At 44.8% G+C, this 19,938-nt stretch overlaps 1 protein-coding gene across 2 annotated transcripts; it reads left to right on the forward strand.

The window, feature by feature from the left end:
* The first annotated feature begins 5,736 nt into the window (after positions 1–5,736).
* LOC139634293 (ephrin-A1-like) lies at positions 5,737–19,702 on the forward strand. 2 transcript variants are annotated; one of them, XM_071500654.1, is made up of 5 exons: positions 5,737–6,102; positions 16,700–16,995; positions 17,556–17,621; positions 17,737–17,832; positions 17,959–19,702. In XM_071500654.1, exons 1-5 carry the CDS (start codon positions 6,005–6,007, stop codon positions 18,084–18,086), a joined length of 684 nt encoding a protein of 227 aa, XP_071356755.1. In that variant the 5' UTR covers positions 5,737–6,004; the 3' UTR covers positions 18,087–19,702. The 2 variants fall into 2 exon arrangements, with proteins under 2 accessions (XP_071356755.1, XP_071356756.1); XM_071500655.1 differs by having other exon boundaries at positions 5,866–6,102; positions 17,962–19,702.
* Positions 19,703–19,938: the final 236 nt, after the last annotated feature.

Here is a 19,938-nt window from a genome sequence, read left to right on the forward strand (position 1 = left end):
GCATCTGTCTGTATCTCTCGAAAACGTACTTTTGCATTGCGCTATTCAGTTCCTGTTTTTCCCACTCTCTTCCACCCGCCCACTTCGGTGCACGCCCCCTCCCCCTCTCACACCACTTAGCTCCAACTTTTTCTCTGCGTGAATTTTCTGGCTTTTGTTTTGTGGATTTAAAAAAACTTGTGTGTATCTCTGAAAGCCTCCCCACTCCAAATGTTTATTTCAGTGCATTTCTGTCTTTCTCACCGTCTCCTTGCTCAAAAATTATCCCTCTTATGCATCTTTCAGACCCATTCTTTCTGATCTGTCAGCTATATTTCGTGGGCTGCCTCTCCCCTGCTCTGAAGTCCCTCCAGTAAATACAGTATAATAATGAATTTCTGCTTTTCTTGTCGTAATTCTCCTCATTTCCTCTTTATTATTTGGGTACATCTTTCCAGCCTCACTCTCTGCTTCCCTGTCTTTGTGTTTGCATGTTATGCCTCATCTGAACATCTTATTACATCTTGTGCCTCTACACTCTCCCTCTGTCCTTCTTGTTTGCTTCCTGTCTATTTCTATCTTTCTCACTCTCTCGCCGGCCCCCTCGAATTCATTTGGCACTCGTCCCTCCTTCCGCTTCTCCTCTGCACTTGCTTTTGCTTCAAATTTATTTATGTTTACACCCTAAGTCTCTTTTCACCTTTTATTTTAAACCTTCCTCCTTCATATCTCCTCCTCGTTATTAAACTTCCTGTCAATTTCTGTCTCACATGTAGATTTTGCACTGCTTCAAACTGAGAGGGATGGATGGATGGATGAGGTGGACTCTATATTTCCCCCAGAGAGGGCCCTGCATTGTTCGTTTATTTGTCTGTGAGTCACCTGCAATATCTCAGACACCACTTACTAGATTTTGACAGTCTAAGGGAAATGAAGCATCGCACCTCTAAAATTTCAATTTGCCCAAGGGGAAGGAGCCATAATTACAGGTCAGTAAAGGTGCCATGTTTGCTAATTACTGGCCCAAAGGTTTCTATGTGCCTTTGTGAAAACAGGTTTATTATTGTTGCCTCATGGTATGTCCATCCTTCCCTCTATTTCTCCTGCATCTTTTCACTTTGCATATTGTCCCTCTTAAGTACATCTTTTTTAAGCTCTTCACTCTCATCTTGCACGCCTCCTCACTTTTGCTTTCATTCTTGGTCTTACACTCTTGTTATCTAACATTGTGTTTGCATTTCTCCTCAATCCTCCTCCTCCTCATCCGCCTCCTTCTCAGCTGCTCTTTGTCTCTCAGTTTGGCTTGTATGGTGGGTATGCGGGCTTATATATTTGTGTGTGTGTGTGCGTGTGTGTGGGTGCGTCTGAGTGTGTGTGTGTGCTTTCCCAAATGTCTAAACACAGCGACTGCCTGGCTATCAGCAAGGCCACTCGCTGAGCTGTTGTCTTAATAGTCTTACCTGAGCTGCAACCTTTCCGATGACACACTGATCATTGGATACGGCTACGCATAATCAGCCACCTCTTTGTTTACATCTGATAATTGAGCACAGTTAATTAAGAGGTGGCACTTTCCACTTCATCTCTTCCCTTTGCTAGGGTTGCTCACTGATTACCTTTGTTTTGCTTTAAAATTGCTCCACCTAATCATTAACTGTGCTTTCTATTGCCTTGGGGGAAGTCAAAGAAAAATCAACAAGGCCGTGAACAGACTTGTTTTCCACAAGCAAACTACAGAGGGATGGATGGTTATGCTGTCTTTGCAGAGCCTCTATTTCATAAGAGGAGGTAAACCTGCGCAATGCTAATTACAGGAAACACTTCACTTCCATTGTTTGCAAAGACAGAGCTCATAGGCTCAGGAACAACTCCTGCAGAGGAGCTGCATTGACTAACAACAGAGGACACAAACCAAAGGAGGCCAGTAGAATGAGGCTTCATTCACACTGATACATTTTAGTTTAAAAAGCATCAGTTTTGTTACATTTACACCTGGTGTCCACATTACCCCCCACTAGCCACTGAAATGGAGACTTTTGGAAATGCTGTTGGCCCTGTTTTGGTTTAAAAACTTGGTTTGGTTTAAATACTTTTCAGTCACAACTACCAGCAGTGAATGCAACATGGATAATGAATAACAATAGTTTCAGGTGTTTAGTATGGGTGGAGGTTATTTCCTGGATCGGAGCTAATTCACTCGTCTGGACCAAGACCGTTTTCATTTCAAAACGCCATTTTAAAAGGAAAAGGTATTAGTGTGGACGTAGTCTGAGACGCATACTGGACTGAGAACCTCTGGACTGTGGGATGTTGTTTGGGGATGGGAACATGATGACAGTCTGTCATTAAACCTCTCATTAGTATTCACAGTGAAGGGCCCAAGACACCTCCTTCAATGGCCATGTTGGAGAGCAATAGGGAAGAAAGTGGAAATAAGCTTCAGCAGAAGGCAACTCACTGCGTATCTGTTAAGACCTGCTAAGGTTGAGATTAACTGGCAGAGCAGATTATACACGGTCTGAGAGCAAGTTAAACACAGTTAAAATCCGGTGGCAGGTTGTAAGACCTTCCCCAAACATAAAGTGTAAGCTGATGCCGAACAGATGTAGACATTTTCATATAGATTTTAGCAGGAAAGATCCTGTGTTTTGATTTCTCTTTTCAGGATCAGGGAAAGTGCAACTCCATGACATCATCTAATTACTCTGGTTGAAATGGTTGAAAAAGACAAATTATGGACAGAGGAGTTCCCATGCCTACATGAAGCAGTTTTCCCTATCATTTTCCTATATCTCATTTTCATGCCGCAGAATAGGCACGGTGCAAATTTCGTCAGGATTTTGAGGTGAAAAGGGTTGTGTTTATGTGTGTGTGTGCGTCTGCATTTGTTTCTATGTAGACGTGCAAGGCAGCAGAGACCCATGCGTGCGTGTGTCTGCGCGTCTGTCTGTCTGTCTTTCTGCTGTGAAAAAACAAATATATCAGGGCTGAGCTGCAGTTTTGTTCCACTTCATCTTTCTATTTACTCACTCAGTGTTTCAGGTTGGTATGAAATTAAAGGTCTGCTCATTTTGGTTGCTGATAGAGTTATGACATAAATGTCTGTGGTGCGGTGAAAGCTTTTGCACAACAGTTTTCGATTGCAATGCAAATGACAATTATGTTGGCAGTCCCTCTCACCCTCTTATCTTCCCACCGAGCCAGAAAAAACAATTGGACTCTAAAAAATTGATCCACGGGGATGAGCACTCTTCATGAATACAAAGCACATTATTTTGGATGACCTGCTTGACACTGAGTAGCAGACAATTACCATGTATATGTGCCTTTCTGTATTTGCGCTGTTAGATCTGAAAAGGTTTGTCAGTTTAGACAGAATTTTAAAATGCAGATTGCATAAACTGTGACTACTCAGAGCCACTGAATACAGAATATATTTTCTGTAATATACAGCGGATTCCACTTGAGTCTGGATCCTCTGCTGCGGAAAGCAAATAACAAAAATAAAGAGTTTATATAAACTGCTTGGTGAAATGGTAGCGTGGGTGCCTCATAGAGGTGATTATTCAAAGATAAGGACGAGAGAGCACAGAGTCAGACCTGGGTTAACAGGAGATGCAAATAGATATTAGGAGAAGCTTTAATCTGCTTGGAGCACCAGATGAGTGGGAGTATCAGCACTGTGACAATTAAACTGTCAGATAAGATGTCGATGTGCAATCAACAGTCTACCTGACGCTTTCATTATCTTGTGAGACTATCGGGCCCACTGGCGAAGCCTTAACCTTGTAAAACGTCAAGTATTCTCACCGGCCAGAACAGTGTGACTGATGTTGTTTTCTCCGTGTGTGTACGTGAGTGTGTGTGTGTGTGAGTGTGAGTGTGTAGCAAGAACTACCACAGAGGCGGTTTTGAATACTCTGGCAGGTGTTTATGTGTCTGCCCGTCTGTGGACCGATTTTGCCAATGCAATAGCATCACAGCTGTGCAAGGTACAGTCACAAAACTCCAGAGGTGTGTAGCTGACATCAAAATAAAAGCCAAACGAAGACGCCCATGAGTGCAGAGTAGTCACGTAACGTTGTGGTAATAACTACAAGGCACTTGTGTAATTATGTTCTAATGAATACTGAGTACTCGCGGGTTGTGACAGGTGTCAAGGTTGCTGTGATCCCATCACAACATGGTCTCTAGTCTAATGTTTAATCCAATCCAGATGAAGTGTATTTAAGCGAAAACATAACATCTCAAAAGGTTCATCCCAGAGCTACAAAGAGCGTATAATGTAAGGAAGCTCAATTTATTTCACGGTGGAACAGGATACCTTTCAGATTAATTCTTACATTGTGATTACATCAGGAGCATATCCTGCACTCTCTGTATTCCTTTGCTACTTTCTTAAATATGAACCAAATCCCTGCAGAGTTCATCTGATCACATCCCTGCATCCTGTCCCTGTCCTGAAATGGAGTCAACCCTCCAATCTCTGTGCAATTAACTGTTTAAGTTCACTCTCTGGAATGGTTTTCCCTTCCTTTTCACTTACTTTTTGGTTTTTGTTGTTTGCTGTGAAACCTTTGAAAGCTGTCATGCTGCTAAGCAGGCACAGCAAATAAAGTGCCAGTCAAGCAGAAGCAGGCTTGAAAACCCCCTCTGGCAATGTGGCTCACTGGGCTGAACAAGCAGCTCGCAGTCCAGATTATCCATGTCAATGGAACAGAAAATGAGAATCAGGATTTGCAATGCATCTGACAGCATGGAGGTTATATGCCCCCATCTGAAGGTACGATCTTTGTATTTGGCGACTGAGGTTTTCTTTATATTTCATCTATGATTTTCAAAGACTCAAGGTTAACTTTGTAAATTTCCATGTTAATATTACAAATGAATCCTCTCAGAATAAATGTAAGATTTGCATATTGTGCTCTGTGCTCACACAAAAGAGAAAACCTGTGAGATAAAAATAACAACTTGACTGCAAGAAATCACTGTGTAAACACACCAGATGTTGCCCAACCAGTACTCAAGCAAAGGGTGGTGCGCTCAAATGATAGATAAGGACTGTGGAGAACAGATTTACAGCCAGTGCACACTCAAGGGCGACCAAAAAAAACTGTAACAACTGCACAGCAAAATGTGATAAACTTGCGCAAAACACAATAAAAGAATGTTTTGCATGTCCAGCTTTTTTGTGTCTTTCTGGTCGTGTCTCTCCTGTAGGTGCTTTGTTTTAGCTACATGGGAGCAAAATTAAATCTTATAATCAAAAATTGATTACAATAAATGATGAGTGATTTCCTGTTTTACAACACTTGTTTATAGCCTTCCTGCAAAATAATAAGGGCAATGGCAGATGTGGTTGTAGCTACTCTCAAGTTTTGACCTGCTTCTCTGTCTAGACTTTTTAATCCAATAGCAAATGTTTTATAAAGTGCTAATTATAAGATTTTAAAAAAGTATATTATAGCATCTGCAAAACGTTCAGAGATCACCACGCAGTATGATGAGGTTACTGCAACGGACACACATTCAACAACTGCCTAAGAGTATGATACTGCAATATTCTGACTTACAAATCAATAGTAAATGTTTTTTAAACGTGCACCCACAGACACTCTGTCCTCACAGCACAGACGGAGAAACCCACGGTGCTCGCGTCTCTCGGACAGCCCTCTGATTGGTCTCCTCCGGTGCAGGAGGCGGGGCCCGCCTCTGTGGGCGTTTCACAAAACCAGGCTCCACGCAGTTCAACCTTTCATTCACCACGGATTTGTCGAGTTAACCTGATCTCCTCCGCAGTTTTCATTCCTCCACGAATCTACTTGCTTTTTTTTTTTTTTCTCGTTTGTTTGTTTCCTTTACCACCGCTGCGTGTGTAAAGTGTTTGTTCCAGCGTGCAGTTCTCCAGGTGCACGGACCTTACTCTTTTCAGTAAACTTTTTTTTTTTTTTTTTTTTTTTTTTCCCCCGCACAACCCTACCTGAGTTGTGTCTCCTCTCTCTGCACGCCTCCACTCCTCTGTGCCATGGATTTGGTTTGGGTTGCGGGCTTCGTTGTGAGCGCCTGCGCCTGGTTGGCTTCGGCGGAGCGGCACAGCGTCTACTGGAACAGCACCAACCCAAAGTAAATATCTCTTTTCACTCAGAGCCCACCTCTGCGCTCGCTTCTTTATTTTTAGTCAATGCAAAACCAAGCCTGTTTAGACATAAACGAACTTTTAACCCAGTTCTCGGAGCAGGGGCAGATGATAATGATCCATATTCAGATGCGTTGGAACAGTCGCACCTCATGCATATGCAGCGAGGTCGTTGTGATGAATTTGCGATGGACGCAACTGGCTGCTGTTGTGATGATAATGCAAGATAGTTAGGACTCTCTCTCTCTCTCTCTCCCCCTCCCTCCCCCTCTTTCTAGGCTCGGACCTGTTATTATGGTGCTGTTTACCTGTAATACTTTGTCTAACCTGTTCAGATTTAATCCGTTCCGCAATCTGTGTTCCTCTGCTGCAGGATTAGTTGCATCAGGTTATGTCATCTATTTATGTTAGTGAGGTGAATGGGCTGTTTCGGCTCCGGCTCAGTCTCGGCAGGGAAGGAAGATATGTGGGTGAATGTTGGGGGGGGGGTTAATGGACAGAGCAACGCAGGGACCTATGTAGATATGTTTCTCTGGAGCTCAGTTTTTCATTTAAAGGGGGTTGTGAGCTGTGATAACAATGCTGCATCTCCTTCTTATGCACACTTACAATTACTAGAGTCACTTTCTTTGTCAGGAGTCTGTGGATTTGTGTTGTTTTCTGCTACTTTGGTGCAGTCCTGTCTTCATTCATGAGATTAAATTCTTTGGGGGGGGGGGGGGGGGGGGGGGGGGGGGTTTGAGTTGATTTTTACAAGCCTGAATCAGAGCTCCATGTGTTGAAATATCTGTTGCAATATCCTCCCCATGACACAGAGTCCTAACCTCAGCGTGCAGTGGGAGGTTTCAATATCTCCTAAATCAAGAGATATCGCATGGGGTTTACGTGGCTGTCAGGGAGACATAGGGGTGTTCATATTTCAAGTGGTAAGACGAGTAATAATGGTGTATGACAGAGACAGAGGAGGTAACTTGAGACCTGCCCAGTAGGTCACACTGTGGGAGAGAGATGGATTGCTCAGGGAGGAGAAATTGGAGCTGAAATTGTTGGGGTTAGGGGCCGTTTGCTATAAGTGGGGGTCAATTAGAATTATGGTTGATGATGGCTGGGGTGAAATGGCTCGGGGTATGAAAAGGGTTAGGTTTACACACCACAAATGAACTTCTACATGCACCCACTCATAAACACGCCCGTTGACACACACATACACACATACACGGACGGGCAAGCACAAACAGAGACTCCTGGCAGACAATCACTCAATCACACACCAGGACGCTCAATCACACCAAATGACGCCATCCAAATCAATCAGTGTTAGTTGGCCCCCACTTTCTCTCTCTCTCTCTCACTCTCTCTCTCTGGTGAACAAATGCATGTCTTGTCTTGGTTTGAAACATCCAGATATCTAAATATTCTCTCACAAGCTTACATTCAATCCCTGTCTCCCTCCTGATCTCCCCTGTGGTTAAAACTACAGCATTTACTGTTCTCAGAAAGGCCATAATTACAGCAGCAAAGCCTTTCACTGAGAATCAGAATGAAGTCAAAGTCCCAGATGGAAAGGCGTTTTGTTGTGTCCCCACTGTGGAACGACAGTAATCATTCCTGTATATATACTGGTAATCCGTCCTTTTGCACTTGCTATTTTTTTCCGGATGACTGTGCTAAATCTCTCCCTTTGGCTACTCTTAATCCTGTATTCGCAGAAAGAGCACAGAGTTTCTGAGATGTTTTTTTTTCTAATTTGGTACTTTTCATCATTCCCAGCAATCTGCTCTCAAGTTTGACCCCTTAAATTGATACAGTGTGTTGACGTCCATCTTTTCCCTCATGAGATGTCTTTCTCTTCTCTTTTTGGCCTCAGTTTGTCGGTCCGTCCCATTGGGCAGAAAGCTGTCGTTAATCAAATTGATCTCAGATTGATCACTTTGGCCCATGTGGTACAGGCTCATTTCCTTTTTCTCAGTGTGTTTGTTGAGGGATTTAGCCACACACACACACACACACACTCATACATATACATGCACAGTTGCCCTGCTCACCACTAATTTCAGCATGTGTGCGAGCGCTGCCTTGGGTCCTGCTGACTTCCAAGGTCGTGTCTGCCTGTACTTTAACGACCGTTTTGCTTCAGCATGAGTGAAATCTATTCCTGACAGTGTGTGTGTCAGTGTGTGTTTCAGCACTTTCTGACCTTTTACTTGTCAGTGTGTCTGTAACCTTTGTGTCGTGATTAGCAACAGCTTCATCACCAGCACAGGTCGATTCCCAAAAAGAGGCTCAGCGGTGCGTCCAGTCAGCTCTGGTCCCGGCATGCCAGTGTGTGTACGTGTCTGCTGTGAAGGGAGTGTCTCACTCACTCACATGTACACCATCACCAGATTGGAGTGACTCACACGCTCTTGTACACATTAACCCAGTCGTCCACACACTCTCACACACATGTGCCACACAGTTGTGATTGATGTTAACATCGTCCCAGGAGCCCCGTGGACTCTACAACTGCTCTGTGAGGCAATAATCTGCTCTTTCACTGCTTGTTTCCCCCCCTTCCTCCTCCTCCTCATCCTCCTCCACCACCACTACCACCTCCTCCTCCTCCTCTGCTTTGTACCTGTCTCTCCCTCTCTCCAGCACCTCCCTCCCCCTCTTCTTGGCCAGGTTCCCTTTTCAACTCGGTTCTGTGGCCTCCAGTTTTGTGAGTCTGTTAACTGTTTCATGGCTCGCTCACACGCACATCTGTTTGATCCGCCGTTGATTTTAACGTCATCATCATCATCACCGTCATCATCATCACCTCTTCTGTAATGATTAACACATTTTTCAGCTAATCTGCTCTAACTCTGAAGTCTTTGCTTTGCTATGCCTTTCTAATGAGCTCTTTGATTTTGGTAAAACGGCAACATACGCTTCCAGATTGTTTCAGTTTACCATTGCTGGCTCAGTGGTTTCATTTAATTCAGTGGGGTTTTTTTTGTTTTTTTGCCATGTTGGCTCAAATGGGCAAGTTATTTAAGGTATGTTTCACCCACATGAAGGATTTTCTTGGTATTTAGCCAGTCAGTATGGGTGTTTTTGTGATGCTTCCCATACAAATTGGGGAAGGGGTCTTCACAGCCAGCCACAGAAAGAGAATAGTAACTGGTGTGACTGATTGCGGGTCGGAGTTCACTATGTGATGAAGTGGCACGGCCTCTATCAGTCTGTCAGTCATTCTGTCACAGCGGTGGTCCCTGAATACTGGCTGCCACTCAGGCCAGCCCCTCTTCACACGGCCGTGGCTCTGCCTCTGGGAAACTCTCATTCTTCCCCCTCCTGTCTTTTCGGTCCCCTTCGCTCCTTCACCAGCTTTTATCTCAACTTTACAAGCTGTCCCTTTTCAGTCTATTATTTCCTCACCTCCAACTCTGGCTCTCGGAGAAGGGGGAAGGAGGGAAGCATGCTAAGAGGTGTGGAATTTTTTTTATCGTTCTTGGCACCCATGGCGATCCGTCACAAGGCACTTTGCCCTTTCCTTCATGCTTTTTTTTTCTCCCCCGGTCCTTTCCTGTAAAGCTTCCTTCTTCTACCTCCTTATGAAAGGCCACTCTAGTCTTCTCAGCAAACCTGTTTCTTTTTCTTTCCCTCTTCCTGGTCTTTTCACTTGTCTGTCCATGTATGCTTCTCCTCTCTTGAGTGTCTTGCTGCAGCAGTGGAAGTGGTTGAGCCAGTCTGAGAACTCGGGCCATGAAAGGAGAGGAATTGAATTAAGAAAAAAAACAAACATGTATGTAGGTTAAGGCGTCTGTTTGCCCTCCATGTATGTGCGCTTATGCATGTTTGAGAGATGAAAGATGAGATTGGATAGTCACATCAGCCGGAGTGATTAGTTGGGTGCAATAGATAAGGGATTTCTGTGATTTCCAAGTAATCTGAACCGAAGCTACTTTCCTCGAAAAACATCCAGATTTCCCACTTCGCTTCCTAATCCAGCCTTCGCTGTAACACCCCCCCCCCCCCCCCCCGATTTGGTCAGTACTCTCTTTGGTAAATTCGAAGTCTATTTCTCTTTCTTTCACTTCATCTGTCCCCCTCCCCTCCCGCCACCCTTAATCTGGTCTTGCAATCTGTCTGTCTGGTGAATTCAATCTGGGGAAAATACCAAGAGATTGTCGAAGGGATGGTAATCGCCTCATATAGACTCAATGATCATTGACGTGTGTTGACGCTTCCTGTCTTGCTTACGTCTGTAAGACAGCTTTACCTCGGTGACCATGTTGACGAACCTGGTTCCCTTCCTGTTCGATAATCCTGCTTGTCTTTGCAGTGTCAGAGGCAGGAGGGCTGCTTTTTATTGACCGGACTCGATAGTGAATCAGGCCAAAAGTTTGAACTTCCCAAAGGCGTGCTGTTGGTGTTACCAAAGTCTGCACGCTGTCTGCTTTGTGTTTCTTGTGAAGTGCTGCACTTCCTGGCCACGTCTTTTCCCGGGAAAACTGCGTATCCTGTCTGCACAATAAACAATACAGTTCTCACACATCAACACATGCGAGACCGTAAAAGTCCGGACTCATGGGTTGACTGTATTTCCCAGGCTCATTTGAGAAATGGATATGTTTGAACTGTGAAAATAAGTAGATTAGAAGTGATGAATAGTGATTAGTTGTTTTTATGAGGGTTGTGCTCAACTGTCGAGGCTCGAGGATGATCTTGGACCCGCCTCCCCCCGCTGTCAGATCTCTCTCTGTGTGTCTCTATTTGGGATTCTCCTCTGATCAGTCTCACGTGGGTCGGCCCTGCAGTTTCTCTGACCCCTGCCCATCGTCGGGCCTCTTCCTTATCTACGCAGCAGACTTCCCCTGCGCCTTCCCACTCTGCTCCTCCTCTCTGCGCCACTTCAATCCCACACAAAAATCATAGAGGAAGAAAAGCTCCATTAGTACACAGATTTATGATAATGAGTACAGCCTACACTCTCTGTCATGGTGTGTGTGGGGCAGAGATACTGAGTGTGTGCGTGTGTCCTCCAGACTTGTTTGTCAAATCTTGGTAACATTCAGTGCACCCACAGCGTATGTGTGTTTGGATGAGGAAGAATTAGCCACAAAGAGTCAGATATTATCTCTGAAAATGAACCATTGTGTTTGTTTTGTTGTTTAAATAAGGTTCATTGTGTAACTTTTGTTTTTCTCTTGCCTTTTTTGTCCTGTTTGCTGAAAGTCTGGATTCGCTGTGTAAACATGTCCCCACAGCTAATACTGCTACCCCCTAGAGGTCAGTCGTATTAATACCATTTTTGCTATCTGTAAGCAACAGCTGCTGCAACTGCTACATTTAGAAATCAAAAACTCTGGCTTGTACTCACATATAGTAAATTCCCCATGGGATTCATTAAGATAGAAGTTCAGACTCTTTTTGCAGAAAAATAAAACACAGAGCAAGAGACTAAAACCCAGCAAAATTGATTTTCTTGCACAGGTATTTGCCTCCTGAGAAATGTGATGTCAGTGGTGACCTTTCTGCTCTGGCCCTTTTATAAGATACAAATGGCTCAGGGGACAGCGTGAGACAGTTGGAAAGAGCATATGTATTCATCTAAGCCTCCTCAGTGCTGTGGAATCAGCCAATTATTTCTCTGCTGGATTTAAAGCTTCGTCATTTTGCTGTGTGGCAAAAGGAGCCCAGTGAGTTCAGCCAGGAACGCCGGCAGAATGACCAATGATCCGGACCGACAAAGGTTGAGTGGCAGACGGGAGAAAGCTGATTGAGACGGATGACAAAAAGTCACACGATGCAAAGAATGAAGGCTGGAATATTATGTTAAAAGGGAGGAGCTGAAAGAGTTGGACCATATTTGTTTCTATGACGACCCCAGTATACCCACGCTGCATTGTGCTTGGCTTTGCAAACAGTGGGTCAGAAAGTTGCATATTTGGAATACCACCAGGACAGGTTGTGATTGGTTCAGCAAGTCTGGGTTTGTGAGGGGGTGCGGGGGACAGGGGCGGGCAGAGTTGACATGAGGATCTGGTTTGCTTATTGAGTGATGAAAGACGGACAGAGAGTGGGAGGACTCGGCTGACACTGATGGATGAGTAGATGGACAGATGAAACAAAAAGAGTTTAAGTCATAACATTAAACAGTCATGCTTAACTAAGCTCGCGATGCAGCTCACATGTGCTGTGATGTGCCACCTCCCTCGCGGAGTCATGTAGCTTTCACACATTTATCTTGAAAGAAACTGCTCCCTTGTGTCTTTCATTATACTGTTAACACCCCTCACTTTCCCCTCTGTAACAATGGACACACTTACACACACACACACACAATCATAGTCAGTGTGTCTTTTTTTCAGCTCCAAAACTCCAGTGTAAAGGAGTAATACCCCCTCTCTATGTGAGAACAATAGAGAATTAAAAAAAAAAAAAAAAGCCCCACCCTGCCTGCCTCACCATTTGCTCTGCACCCAGGCCCTCGGCCCCTGCTCTGGGCCTCGCTGTCCACTCTAAGCCCCTGTATTAAGCAGGGTCTGGTGCTGATGAATGGACCCCAGCTCAGCCTCTGCTCAACTCAATAATCCAGGCTTGGACGAGCCGATTAGGTGGTCCCCACATTCCGGTTCACTCATCTGTGACGTAGGCCAGTCCCCCTTTTGGGTCACATCAGCAGCGTGTGTAAAACCCGGGAGGAAAATAAACATGTTTATGTGCTTAGGGTGACTGTGAAGGCCTCTGAGAGATGGCACAGGTTAAGTAGAGTAGAGCTCCTGTTTTTAGCTGCAGTGGTCAGATATGTGTAGTTTGTCTTACATTGGCTTTTAAAGAGAGTGCCTCATAGTATCCCACTATAGAATGTAAAGTGCACAAGGCCGCTTCTTGCTGACTGTCGGTGTGTTAAATTCTTCGGTGCTGACTTGGCGATTGTCCGACCTTTGATCCACATCGCGGCCTCTTCGCCTCTGAGGTCCGGCATTCCACAGGGCGATAGAGTGCAGAGATGAGAGGGTGATGGATGGATGAAAGGGGTGGGTAGAGGTGGAGAAGAAAGCAAAACGCTGGCCAGAGAGATTAAAGAAGAGAGATTAGTCTCTTGCTCCTGAAGAGGCTTCAATAAATCAGGAATTCCTTCTTAGGAGAGAGGGAAGAGTAGCCGGGAACAGTCTGTAGTCTATTTTTCACCGCAGACACACACACACACACACACACACACACTTGACCACTTGATATTCCCTCACTGCTATCATCATCATTCATTATCGGCATTCATTATCTACCTTATCACAGCTGAAACACACTCCCAGATTCCTCAGAGCTCTACAGACGCAACACACACATACTCCAACACAAACAATCACATATTTAAATACCTCAGGTCGAGACAGACACACATGCACACAACCCTCGCTGCATGTCTGCCATAGCTCCACAAATCACCCTTAACTAGAGAATACAACAACTCCTCCACGCTGCCGCTTCTGCTGAGGCTCCAAGTGTCGCTGTCATTAAAAGAGAGCATCCCAGGATAAACAATGGGAATAAATCATCCTATTGACACACAGAGGGAAACAGTCAGCAAGAGGGAAATAACAAGGGACACACGCTGGGGGAGACAGAGGGGAAAGAGGATTTTGTCTGCTGAAGTGAAGGTGGCATGATTTGACTTTGTTAGCTAAACCTTTTCACACAGAGGCCGGAGCTCTCTTTGAAGTTGCGTTACTCCGATCAGTTAATTAAGCTGATGATGTGGAACGTTTCAATGCCGAGGCGTTGGAGGGGAACAAAAGGCAGCAGGATAATTAAAACTATTTGCCATTAATAAAAGGCGCTAGCCAGCCTCCCCGGGTGCGTATTCAGCCACTGTCCCCTCTGCTAAGTGAGGTATTCCATCAGCGCGGGCTCATTGAATAGAGACACTGTATGAAACAGTGGCATTGATAAAGCAACTGTAGCACTCACACAGAAACACTCACTGAGAGAAACTTCAAAAGCCATTCCCAACTCAAGCCCTTTGACCCCCTCCCCCCCCATTCCCCTCCCACGCCTATTCATGCCCTCTGGCCCCCCCAAACCCTCAGCCTGAAGGGGCTGGGAAGTGGGGAGCAGGAGGGCATAATTACCCCCTTCCAGGGCAACTTTAATACCCTTTTTTGTGTTTTAATTGTACCCCCCTTCGACCCCCTTTTGATGAACACATTGGGACCATACCACAACCAGTTTGTAATCAGGGCTCGGGGTGAGGGTGGGATTGGGTGTAGGCAGTTTGTTTGTGTGTGTTTTTCAGTGTTTGTGAGGGGATGATAACTCTGTCAGGCAAAAGCAGACAACAGTGTTTGTTCAATAGTGTTATCGATTCGACTGGAATTGAAAGTGGCAGGGGGAAAAAACACTTTAGCGCCAATCTGGTAAACAGAGCGTGGCAGGCGAACTGCAGATAAGCATTAAGCTGTCTGGACCGTGGCAAAATGATAATTATTGCTCTCTACCCTCTAAAAGTTGGCTGGAGCACACTATTATCAGCACAGTTAGATGGAAGTTTCATCAGTAGACTAAAAAGGTGCTTGTTTTCCAATGGCCCCATGTTGCTGTTGTAATGGTGCTGCCAGCTAATCTGGTCATCAGTATTGAGTGAAAGCAGTCGGGCGGAGAGGGGGAAAGGGATGGGGGAGGAGGGAGCCAGAGGGAGGAGCAGGAGTCAGGGCCCGGTTTTTGGAGCCACAGCGTCTGTCCTTTTACCAGGGGGTACCAGGGAGACCCCTGGCAACAAACAACAACACCAGCTAACGAGCGACGGGGGCCTGCGCCTGTGAACTTTGATCGTTAGTCACACATATGGACCTTGTCACACAAAGACAAAGTCCCCAAATGCCACTTGTTACATTTAGGAGGTTTTATGAGAAAACACCAGCTTTCTCAAAGAAAAATCTACTTGAGGAAAGAAATGCCCTCAGTGTTTAGTTTTCTCCTTTCTAAAGGTGTTAGTTTAGCACCCACTAGGCTTTTTTTTTTTTTTTTTTTTTTTTTTAGAACTAATAACTCCATGAGATCTGTAGATCTGATTAAATAGCAGGCAGTAACTTAACTCACACTGGCTGGCAGCCGCTTCTTTGAGCTGCTGAAAGCCTGCTGAGCCATGCGTGTATTCATTGCAAAAGCAACAAAACCCTATATTAGACACACATTCTCCCTGCGTGTTGTGAAAATATTTAAGTCTGTTGAATTTCATCCATTCTCAGGGAGCCCCTGGTGATCCAGAACAGTAGGAGACGGTAAACTGATAGGCATCGCCTGGGATCTCAGTACCAAGGGAGGAGGTGTGTGTGTGCCTGTGTGTGTGTGTGTGTGTGTGTGTGGGTTCGGTGGGTGCAAATAGTAGGTAGCTACTGCTTTAGGTTGTTGATAGATGGGAATTACTGGGAAGTGTGTGTGAGTTTGTGTGTGTTGCCAGCGGCCAGCTACCGCTCCAGGCCGGTGATAGATGGCTTTGGCTGAGAAGAGAGCATTAGCTGTGAGCCGCCCCTGGAGCAGTCACTCAGTCAGGGGGAAGGGGACAAAGCTGAAATGCCTTTAGTGATGATTCCCTGGAGATAAACTCATAATATCTTTGAAAGAAAATTCAGAAGTGAGAAGGAATTATGGACAGTTGGGATGAAGCCAATTGAACCCGCCTCAGGGTTTGATACACTGTTATTTAAATTGTCTAAACTTTGCCTCTGAATTGTGTATTTGTCAACATTTGAATGCCAAAATGTTTTCCTTGAGTGCTCTTTGACCCAGGCCTAGAAGGAGAGGGAGGACGTTCAGTTTACTTAAAGATCATCATGAAGAGGGTGGAGGAGTGAAGGGGGGGATGCAGGGAGGAATGGAGGGGAGGCAGACAGTCTGACTGTGTCTCTCTGTATTTGTAATGAGAGGGAGTGTGGTGGGAGACAGTTACAGGCCGTCACCAGACTTGTTGTATTCGTCTGCCTGTCTCTTTGACCCTAATGAATGGGTTAAAACACGTGAGCTTTATTTTTAACCGTAACCCGGTTTCGAGTAAACTCAGGTGTGTTTCTGCTTCTGTTGAGGTGAATTTGTAATTATGCATTCTGTCGCTCTGTGTGTGTGTGTGTGTGTGTCTGTCGGTGTGTGTGCCCTGCACATGTCGATACCCATCTCCTGTCTTGACCAACTAACTGACTGCTAATGTTTCTCTGTAAACATCATTCAACTCCCGTGGGACATGTGATCAATGTGCACTCACTGCTAAGTCTCAACACAGCAGCGAGCAGCAGCAGCTACACCGGCCTCACGTTCATCCATATTTATGCACATGTTCTCTGCAGATCACTCTTCCCCTCATTGCGTTTTCCCTCTTCATTCTACTCCAATACACACATACATCCTCACACACAAACACTCTCACTCTGTCCTGCTCTCTATCTCTCATTCCCAGACCTCTAAATCTTTCCTCTGATTTCCCTGTTGTACACTGGCGTGTAGCCGATCAATATATAATCACAGGTTTTGAGGCTTATATTTATCACCGCTCCGATGCTATAACCATAGTTATCAGTCTTCTGCCACTTGCCTAAACTGCTCTCCTCTGCCTCCTCCCTGCAGGTTTCTGTGGGACGACTATGCTGTAGAGGTGAAGCTCAATGACTACCTGGACATCGTCTGCCCCCATTACCCTGAGGGCGAGGTACCATTGCTGGATGCTGAGCGGTATGTGCTCTACATGGTGGAGCGTGAGGACTACGAATCCTGCAAGCCCCAATCATACGACCAGATGCGTTGGGAGTGTGGCCATCCATTTGCCCCTCACGCCCCTGAGAAGTTCTCTGAAAAGTTCCAGCGTTTTACTCCATTTACCCTGGGAAAGGAGTTCCGTCAAGGAGAAAGCTACTATTATATCTGTAAGTGTCACTTTAGCTTTCTCTCAGATTTGCCAGTAGGTCCTGTTTTTCAAGAGTCTAACATCTACATTAGCAGCTCTGAGCTGATGTCAACTTGCTATCGTGTCAGAATAACAATGTCACCAATCTCTTCATTCATAAGGAAGTTTGACTGGGGCAAAGTTCTGTGGTTTTTGTATGTTTGTGTACTAACTGTGATATGCTGGCGTTTGGTGGCCAGCTCTTTGAAGCTTTGCATGGACACAAACTGGAGTGTCAGCTCAGTTTGCCAAGTTTATGGACATCCTGCTAGAATGTGACCACAAAGAGTAAGCAGTGTTGTCACCCTGACCATGGCTGTAATTAGCTAAACGGCAGGACAAGACACACTTCGCCTGGTCACAGATGGCGTCCTAAAGCTTTGTCCCTCCGTCTGTCTGTTGCCAAGTGTTTGTGTGTGTGTGTGTGTGTGTGTGTTTGTGCACGGGTCCATGCATGTAGGTAGATTAAGGGGCCAGAGGAGGATAAGTGCATTAGTTAGGATGTTGACGCCTGTGTTGTTTCTTCCCTGTTCCCTGCAGCCAAACCTTTGCACCACCATGGACAAGAGTGCCTGAGGCTCAGGGTGGACGTCGTAGCTGCTGATGGTAAGTTTAACCTCCCTCCTGGCTGTAAGACGAGCAGCACAATCACCCCTAATAGTCATGTTAGGCTATTGCAAGACCCAGCAGAGTAATTGATGGCATTTTTTCTTTTCCTCAGGCTCTCAAGAGGCCAGAGTGGCTAAAGGAGGCGCAGGTGGGGCTGGAGTTGGATCTGGGGGTGGGGTTCACAACCCGTCCAACAGACTGCCAGCAGGTATGTTGACCAACCCTTCGTCCTTTCTAATTATCCCTGACCTTAAAACAATCCAGGCACATTCAGGATTACGCTGGGGTGTAAATATGTGGTAGTAATGTGTCCTCTTTATCTCCCATCTTCAAGCAGATGACCCAGTGGTAATCCTGCCAGACGTCCAGAAGAGTGTACGGACAAACTCCGCAGTGGCAGCTACATCCTTCTCAATCCTCTCATTGCTAGTCCCATTTTCGTTACTACTACTGCTGCACTGAGAGTACATGAAAGGACTGCTGTTGGCAGATGTTTTTTTTTCAGGGACTACAATGAAGACAGTCTGTGGGGATGAGACCACTGACTCAAAAAGACATCCCCAGTGCTGGCCACAGGGAGAGTGTTTTGAAGCTTGCAAAGTACGGATGGACTCACTTGCACAACATGTGCCGAGTAGCTGAGCATTTGAGATGAAGCATGCCTGCTTTGTCTTATTTTTCAAAAGGTGACAGTATTTTTTTCTTGGAAAGACCAAGCTCTCATTGATTTGTATTTTTTGGGCACTGTCTCCAAGACACATAAATCTCTTTGGAAGATAACCTTGGAAGAAAATATGAAGAAGCGGAAGAAAAACCTAAAGTGGCCGAAGAACAATCAAAAGCAAAGACACCAACTCTGTTTTGAACTGTATAGATATAAATTTAGATGGAATAAATCCGCATGGCAAAGTAATCTCTTACCTTTTGAGCCAAAGATCAGTCATCTCGCCAACTTGTACACTATTCCACCCTTGAGTATTGTGTACTATTTGTTGTATTGTTATCGTAATGGTATTGAGTGGCATTGATGTCCCAAGTGATTACTTTCTCTAAATGTAGCATTGACAAACACGGGAGGCTGTTCTCATCACAACCATTCCTTTGCAAACTCCACCATGTGCTTATATACTGTAGCACTAATACTGCACAGTACGGACACACTAACATACACTCCACATCAGTGTTTCACGCAGACACACACACCGACATCAGACGCTCTGCAACACATGAAAACACACACTACATTGAACTGTTACTTGTACATTCTGTGAAGATAATTTATAACATTTGCAGCTGAGAAGTTTTACTGTATATACAATGTGCTTATGAAAGGAAATGTTGAGTGTTGGGAATGAGGGGGGGCTTTTTCTCTCTCTCTCTTGGTAGAGTTAGTACTTGTGTGAAAGGAAAAATGTGTGTATTGAAGTGAGAGTAAGGGAGCGATTGATTGAAAGCGTGATGGGACAAAATGTTTTTCTGCCAAAAGCAAACACTGAGATGTTGTGTGTATTGCAGAGAGGCGGGACTTCTCTGTTTGTTGGATCTTGCCCCTGTATTGGTAAAACTGTCTGAGATGAGGAGCTGGTATCAAATCTTTTTAGAGCAGGATCCACCCCTGGGTATCATGGTGCTCTCCTTCATGTTTCCAACGCCAGGCAGAAAACATGCGGAAAACAAAACCAAACAAAAAAATAAATAGAATAAAACATCTAAACACAAAGTGAAGTAATCAGCCATTTAGACTTTCAGAATAATCATCACAGTTCTGGATTTGAAAATGTTACAGTCACCAGGTCACAACAGACAAGACACAGCATCAAAGCAAGTTGCCAAGCACATCTTCACCGGACAGGCTGGCTTGATCAACAAAGCACAACAGTGTATGACTACCATTGAAGTCAGTCTTTTTTTTTTTTTTATCTGAATTCTTGTTACCTAATTTTGTACATGTGTAAGTAAGAGAAGTGTATGATATGTATATATATGTATAGAAGATTATATAAAAGACCTGTTTGATAAATATGCTAAATGTGAACATTTCATGTGAAATAAAAAATGATATTTTTGGAAAACCAGAACAGCTCTCTTGTTGTTACTTGTAGCCAGCCTTGGTATTGCTGCCATGGGTCTAGACACAGCAATGTTGCTGGCGGGCCCATCACTTTTGTTTTTGTATTTTTGCAAGCAGTGTAAGTTTTCCAGGTGGTTTCTTTTATTGCGTAGACTGTCCTGAAGAAATTTGTGGGTAGGCCTATTGATCTGATGTGTCAGAAGGTTTGGATCAGATTCAGACAGCTTCTCCTGCAAGAACAAA

Source organism: Trachinotus anak, unplaced genomic scaffold (genome assembly GCF_046630095.1).
Source record: "Trachinotus anak isolate AG129_WGS33_773 ecotype Australia unplaced genomic scaffold, CSIRO_AGI_Tana_v1 ptg000016l, whole genome shotgun sequence".
NCBI lineage: Eukaryota > Metazoa > Chordata > Actinopteri > Carangiformes > Carangidae > Trachinotus > Trachinotus anak.

Excerpts from the sequence above, each read along its gene's own strand:
- LOC139634293 (XM_071500654.1), top strand. The coding sequence starts at position 6,005 with ATGGATTTGGTTTGGGTTGCGGGCTTCGTTGTGAGCGCCTGCGCCTGG. Across the intron at positions 17,622-17,736 it reads GGACGTCGTAGCTGCTGATG|GCTCTCAAGAGGCCAGAGTG; the intron begins GTAAGTTTAACC and ends TCTTTTCCTCAG. Across the intron at positions 17,833-17,958 it reads GTCCAACAGACTGCCAGCAG|CAGATGACCCAGTGGTAATC; the intron begins GTATGTTGACCA and ends CCCATCTTCAAG.